General features: G+C 42.7%; 1 protein-coding gene across 2 annotated transcripts in view; it reads left to right on the top strand.

Moving 5' to 3' along the window:
* Positions 1–7,500, top strand: part of arid4b (AT-rich interaction domain 4B) — a 123,738-nt gene that overhangs the window by 104,146 nt on the left and 12,092 nt on the right. Inside the window, exons 15-20 of one of the 2 annotated variants that reach the window (XM_061910625.1) lie at positions 748–946; positions 1,062–1,276; positions 4,537–4,719; positions 5,600–5,684; positions 5,763–5,976; positions 6,048–7,229. In XM_061910625.1, coding sequence (XP_061766609.1) covers positions 748–946; positions 1,062–1,276; positions 4,537–4,719; positions 5,600–5,684; positions 5,763–5,976; positions 6,048–7,229 — 2,078 coding nt within the window. The remainder of the gene's footprint in view (positions 1–747; positions 947–1,061; positions 1,277–4,536; positions 4,720–5,599; positions 5,685–5,762; positions 5,977–6,047; positions 7,230–7,500) is intronic. The other variant, XM_061910626.1, reaches the window with a different exon arrangement.

Genomic DNA, 7,500 nt, shown 5'->3' with positions numbered 1-7,500 from the left:
ATGGGCAAAATTAAGAAAAAAAAAGTGTGGTTCCCTTCTCACTTTAATACCCAGGTCGCTAGAATGATTGGGAATAAGAATAAAATCTGCTTTACCTCGTCAGTTAATTTTGCGTGCGTTTAAATAGAGGGGGTGGGGGAAAGCAGTGTTGACAATGCTGTGGACAATACCTGAATGTTTCAAAACACACATTGTTTATTGCTTTCTTTTGAGTCAAATTGATATAGCAGACTACAACAATGCTGTAGAAAGGCAAAAAAAACACGTAGGTAGCAATTAGCAGAGTATCTATTGACAGCACTGTTCTATTGACTGAATAAGCACCCAAAATCAATCAGTCCGAAAAACAATGGGTGTGCTGCCTGGCACAAAAGGGCTGCGATGCGAGGCACACAATGGGTGGATGAAACCTCCTTATACTGAGACAAGGTTTGTGCAACAAATCATATTTCTAATCAGTCGTCCAGAAGTAATGAGGGTTTCATAAATCAAGATTACGCTGTAAAGTTTAATAAACAAGCTTTGCTCTTTTTCAACAACACCGTATGGTTCAGTCAACAGTTTGGCTATTAAAAATGAATATGAGTGATCCAATGCGCAAGCTTTGTGTGAGAGTGTTGCATCCCGAAGGGCTCTGCAGGGCAAATTGTTCTTATGTAGCCACTCTTTTACCGAAACTGGCTCACAGTGTGCAGCTAGGTTTGATGACCATCTTTTTTCATGTTGCAAAATTGTGCTTTCATGTAGGTACCTTTATGGCTTTGAGGAATACTGCACTTCCACAGCCATCACCTTCAAAATGGACCTCCCTTTGAAGCAGGCCCCCAAGGGAGAGGTGAAGTCTGAGGTTGAGGGAGGAAGCCCAGCTGCCACATCAACCAGCCCAGAGGAACAGAAAGACTATCGGAACGGAGAAGCAATCCACACACTGTCTGTAGTCTGCAAGGTGCATTCACATTTTTCCACTCTTTTCTCGGAATGTGCTCCAAACAAACAGCATGCACAAATAGACATGTTCTTTGACAAGTCTTTTTTGTATTAAAAACCTCCCTCTCCCTCAGGAAGAGAAACCCGAGTTGGAGCCACACAAATGTGAGCCTGCGTTTTCAAAAGCTGAAAGAAAGGACAGCAATGGAGACAAAAATGTCGATGAAGAGGAGGAGGAAGACAGCCCTTGTTTAGGAGACGCAGATGAAGGCTCTTCAACGTCTCGCCTCGGAGCTGATAGCATCAAACAAGACCATGATGAGGAGCGGCAAAGCAAGGATAACTCTGGGTAGGTGATTTGAATGGACGACGACTCCTAGAGGGGGGTTAAAAAAAAAAAGCATCTTAATAGCACAAACACATGGTGGGTGCTATGGAGTCAGTATTTAAATTGCCATCAGCAGAAAAGGTTAGCATTGTACTCCTGATAAATGCCCAATATGTCCTTTCTTGGTGGCAGCTAGACCTTAATAGCATTAATTTGCTTTATACCCACAATTCACCTGGGTGAGAGAGAGGAAGGCCTCTCTCTCTTTTCTAACCAAACTCTTACCCACTCTGCAGTTATTATTACTCATGGCTTAGTCTGCATCAGCTGGCAAAGGCTGACAGCTACTTTTCACCTGGCATGTCAAACTGTGCTCTTATCTCTCACTTTCTTCCACCATTTCTCTCTCTCTAGCCTCACCCTCTCAGCGCACACAACATGGCCTCTTGACTTCCACCCTGCCCTTCTATTGACAACGCTAGTTGCCCTTTCCTCTCTCGCTTTACCTCATATTTTTTGGCTTTTTTTGTGTTCAGCTTTATTTAATGTTCCGTGTGAGTGTGCGTGAGTGTGATTGTTGTTGCTGATGCAGTAGACCGCTAGAGACAAAGCAGTAACCTTTTAGAGGGAAGATTAACTCTGTGTTGACAAATGTTCCCTTTTTCTTGTTAAATTGTGTCTTTTCAAGTTGCTTCATGATGGGTTGGGGGGATCATAATTTGTGGCTAAGAAGTTGAGGCCTGGAATGTTTTTTGAATTTGTTAATTTGTAAATGATTTAGTTGTTGTGTTATTACTTTACTTTGTGCTTTCAAAATAGGATGCCCTCATTTTGTCACATTTTATCCATTATAGTGCTGACTTGTTGCTTTAAATCTAAAAAAAAATATATATATACCCTAGGTCAGGGGTCACTAACGCGGTGCTCACGGGTACCAGGTAGCCTGTAAGGACCAGATGAGTAGCCCGCTGGCCTGTTCTAAAAATAGCTCAAATAGCAGCACTTACCAGTGAGCTACCTCTATATTTTAAATTGTATTTATTTACTAGCAAGCTGGTCTCGCTTTGCTCGACATTTTTAATTCTAAGAGAGACAAAACTCAAATAGAATTTGAAAATCCAAGAAAATATTGGTCTTCACTTATTTAAATAAATTTATGTTTTTACTTTGCTTCTTGTAACTTTCAGAAAGACAATTTTAGAGAAAAAATACAACCTTAAAAATGATTTTAGGATTCTTAAACACATATACCTTTTTAGCTTTTAAATTCCTTCCTCTTCTTCCCTGACAGTTTAAAATTTAAAGCCCACCAGGCTGCACCAAACTTTTGGTGCCCTGTTGACACAGAAAATTACAGTGGTGTATGCACAGCAGCTATGAAGGTTGCACGCCTGTTTGATTCAACTTATCTTTGTGAATCAGCCTTTTCTGAAATGAACTTCATCAGGAATAAACACAGAACATGCCTCACTGATGCACATCTGCAAGACTCGCTCAGAGTTACAGTGTCAAGTTACACACCAGAGTACAACACACTAGTTAACAGCATGCAATGCCAGGCTTCCTACTAACTGATAAAGAAACAGATAACAGATTTGGTGTCCAGTTCAAAGTGTGACATAATTTATTTAAAAATTTGAGAGTTGACTTTTGTATTTTACATGAGTTATTATTTGTACAAACATGGTGCAAAGTAATTCATGATTTGTTAAAAAATGTTATTGGCTAGCTAGTTAAAATGGGATATTGTGATTTCACAAGACTGTCTTAGAAGTGATCATTTGAAAATGTTCAATTTGAAAAATGTGCACTTAGAGAAAATATAAAAATAAATTGTTGCATATTGATATTTATCCGTTTCTATATATATTTATTGTGAGAAATCATTAAGATGATCAGTGTTTCCACAAAGATAAATATAATTAATTATTAATAATAAAATATAGTTAAAGGTAAATTGAGCAAATTGGCTATTTCTGGCAATTTATTTAAGTGTGTATCAAACTGGTAGCCCTTCACATTAATCAGTACCCAAGAAGTAGCTCTTGGTTTCAAAAAGTTTGGTGACCCCTGACCTAGGTGGAGATTTTCCAGGACTTCAGAGAAATACCTTTTAAACCTGAGTTCCGTAATGTACAATCTAGTGCTGAAATATAATATGTAATTAATATGATATACTATAGTAGCTGATCTACCATATTAAAACTATTTGGTTGTAGCAATTTGTAATAGTCATTTAATTTTTCTTAAATTTGGCCTGTCCTCTAGCTGTCTTTCCTATGTATTGTTTATTGTTTATTAGCTGATGCCAAGGCGACTGCTAGTCTTCCTGGGGTCCATATAGGAGCATACATAATAAAAATACAAAGAATACATACATTACCAAACATTATACAGTATTATTGGGAATTATGATGCATACTTCTGAAAGTGATTCAGAACATGAGAAAATTAGATGCTGTCTCATCTTGCAGATTAATGCGTCCTATTTTCAATTTTTTTCCAAACTTTTTCAATTCAGTATTTATAAGTCATTAATTTGATTTCCAATCAGAAATACGGCCAACCATCTGGTTAGAGAACAGGTCTGTTTTTGTCAACATAATTTTGTGTCCTACATTTGTTGTTTTATTACTTTAAGTATTATAAATAGCTTCTTTTGTTGGTCTGTGTGGACTACTGCACATCATTTTAAAGTAATCCCCTGCTCTGAGCTGCAGTGTGGACTGTGGAGGTTTTTGATCTGCTGTATATGGCAGCAAACAAAATGGAATATTATGGTTGTGCTTCAGGTTGCTGTGCTGCCTGCTAAGTTGTGCTTTGCTGTGCTAACATGCCCCTTTCGGCTCTGGAGACCCCTGCGGCCTGTGGGCCTTAGCCACTTAACCGGTACTCCCCCTGCACTGCCAGTAGACCCCTCTAGCTTTGACATCTCCTGACTGTTTCTCACCAGCTCCTCCTTGTGGCTGTTTTGTTCTATACAGCGTGTGAATGATAATCCCAGGCGTGCTTTATGCATGTAGGGCTGGAGAGATAGTAGTTAGTCATTATTTCATTTCTGCAACGCCTTTAGTGCTGTCATTTGAAAGGCTTTCTCTATATTATTCAGTGTGCTGTAGATGACAGTCAGGGATTGGAAGTTGGTGAGACCCTTTAACTGGATAGAAGAGGGAAAAAAAGCTATATAATAGAATAGAGAAAGGCGGGGCGGCTGTGTGGGCTTCTGTAGTGCTGTCTGGAGCAGACTAGGGACAGGAAGTGCTGAACTGTTTTTCTTGCAGGGATGACAACAGTCAGGAGGGGGAGGAAGGGGAGGAGTTTGAGTGTTACCCCCCGGGGATGAAGGTGCAGGTGAGGTATGGGCGAGGCCGCAGTCTGAAGACGTACGAGGCCACTGTGAAAGAGGCAGACGTGGAGGGGGGAGCAGTGCGCTACCTGGTGCACTACTGTGGCTGGAACGTCAGGTAAGGCAGGACGTGGGGAGAATCACCTAACTTCTGTATTCACCCTAAAGCAAAATCACATCTTAACCTTCAAATTGGCCAGCGGGATCACCATGTCATGGATATCCCTGCAACAGTGACTAATGCGCCCTTTCTTCACAATTCTGCTTCATCCGATCCAGTCTCTTAGTTAGAGCTGACTGGGCCCTTGAGGGGCAGAATTGGGTCGCTGTGGATTGCTTGTACGCTTTTCTTAGCCAGTTGTGATTGAACCCCCCCCCGTCTGTCCACCCCCTCAGATGTCTGTCTCAAACAAATTTACAGACATGCTGAACTGCTATCTGTTGTGCTTGGATTGGCCCTGCAGTTGTTGTAATTCCATTCCTTTTAGCTTCTGCAATAGAGCTACACTAACATATGAGGGGCCAAGGAAAGTTCAGCTTCTCTCACCTCTACCCTCCAACCCTCCAGTGGGCTAGGCTTAATGTGCTAATGTAGAGCATTCGAGGAACTAGAAAAAATTGCATTTCATTGTCTCATTGTTGTTGTGTGATCCTGTAGTACTCTTTGAAAAGACAATGGGATGTTCTCTACATTGTGTCTTGTGTATGTGTGTGTATGCGTGTGTGTGATATCGTGCAACTTTTCATTCTCCTCATATGACCCACATAGCACCTTCTGTTCTGTCGGTGTTGGTGTAAATATTTTCCTCAAAGGCTTTATCTCAACACTGTGGGATTTATTCCTTTGCTGTAGAGGTTTACTGTATCACAGCAATGTGTCGGGCCAGACAGTCAAGGTGGTTGCCTGGTGGGTGGTGAAGTGAGGATATTTTATTGAAATCCCCTCTTAGATCTGATTGACGAAAAACGGTATTCTGTGTTTGTATTTGCTTTTGTAGATATGATGAATGGATTAAAGCAGACACGATTGTTTGCCCTGCCAATAAGAATGTACCCAAAATAAAGCACCGCAAAAAAATAAAGGTATGACTTTTGACAAGCTTTGGCTTTTTTGCCTTTGCATGATGAAATGGGTGATTGACTTGTGTCTAATTCTGATAGAATAAAGCTGAGAGGGAGCGAGACAGGCTGGAGAGGCTCGACGACAGCGATATCCTTGGTCCTTCGCCCAACAATAACCGTGTCCCTCTCTCCAAGTGTGACCTGACTCAGGATGTATTTTCCAAAATAGACCAGGGCGTGGAGGATCCAGGGACTCATCATCAGTCTCCCATCAAGTCTATTGAAATAACTTCTATCCTCAACGGTCTGCAAGGTAGAAAAACACTCTTATTTTTCTGCTTTCATCTTGTTCGTGATGAAACTAACTTTTTGTCTTTGACTCAGCCTCTGAGCTTTCCACGGAGGAAAGTGAGCATGAGGATGAGGGGGACCGTAACGAAAACAAAGCCTCACCGGAGCTTCAAAAAACCTCAGAACGGAACGAGAGTGACACGCCCACCGATGGAGCCAAATCTTCTGCAATTTCCGAGAAGAACCAGGAGATAATCGGAGCAGAAGGGGTGAAGCACAGAAACCCGCCTGATTTCATGGGGGACACAAACACCAGGAAAAGGAAATCTGAAGGGGCAGCAGAGAGGACCCCCAAAAACCTGTCCAAAGCTAAGAGGGCCACAAGAAGTGCAGACTGGCTGGGGGTCAGCTCTTCTAGGAAGCTGGAAGACAGAAGCGCTGGTGCCATGGAGGACAGAGGTGCCTCCTCTAGTACCAGTTCAGATGAGGAGGGTGCAGCACATTCTGGGTCCCAAGTTGAAGAGAGTGAACGAGGTCGCCAAAAAACCAAAGGATCCCCTTCCAAGAAGTACAATGGGACTAAGGAGAAGAGCAAATCCAGCAGACAAGCCGGGTTCTGGGACATTCCTGAAAAGAAGGCCAAGATGTCTGGAAACGGAGAGGAGAAGCCCGCTGTGCGCTCCAAAGGCCAAAAGGACGTTTGGTCCAGCATTCAGGCACAATGGCCCAAAAAGACTCTTAAGGAGTTATTCTCTGATTCCGACACAGAAGCTGCTAATTCTCCTCCTCCACCTGTACCTTCATGTCTGGACGATACAAGTGTCGAACAAGATGCAGGACCTGACGATGACATTTCAGAGGAGCAGATGGATGAAAAACTACAAGAGTTCCCCAGTAGTGGCAGTAATTCTGTACTCAACACACCACCCACCACACCAGAGTCCCCTTCAGGTGGAGGCAGTGCAGTGGAAGACTCTGGGCAAGCACAGCCTCTCTCCGATGCGCCGCCCACACCCCTTGGCCTGCCTCCGGAGTCGGCTTCTATTGGTCTCTTGCCAGGATTGGAGCAGGAGGAAGTAGCAGGCGGGCGCAGCGAGACCGACAGTAGCACAGTGGAAGTGGAGAGTCTCGGGGAGCTGCCGGACATTCCTCAGGATGAAGGGGCGGGCTCCCCACCTAAGGTGTTTGACGCCACGCTCTCCTCAAACAGCAGCAGCAACTGCAGTCTGGAGCTGAGCAACAGCAGCCAGCAGGAAAGCGAACAGAAGTCCAAAGGTACTAGTCAAATAGAGATGTAGCAGGGAACCTCCTACTTATATAACATGTATGAAATTATGTTTATAATGAAACTGGTCCTAAAGGTACCTTGTTATTGTGTAATACTAATATATTAAAATAATATAGTATAGCACTGCTAATAACTAGCTGGCAGCTAGTGCACTAATAGCTAGCTGACAACTGGCGCGCTAATTGCTGTATGAATACTAGAGCGTAAATTGCTAGCTGACAGATGGTGCCATTTTGTCACAAGCTGACAATTGGCGAG

This window comes from Nerophis ophidion, linkage group LG09, assembly GCF_033978795.1.
Source record: "Nerophis ophidion isolate RoL-2023_Sa linkage group LG09, RoL_Noph_v1.0, whole genome shotgun sequence".
Lineage (NCBI taxonomy): Eukaryota > Metazoa > Chordata > Actinopteri > Syngnathiformes > Syngnathidae > Nerophis > Nerophis ophidion.
The sequence above is the reverse complement of the archived record's forward strand: the minus strand, read 5'-3'. Positions and strand labels throughout refer to the sequence as shown.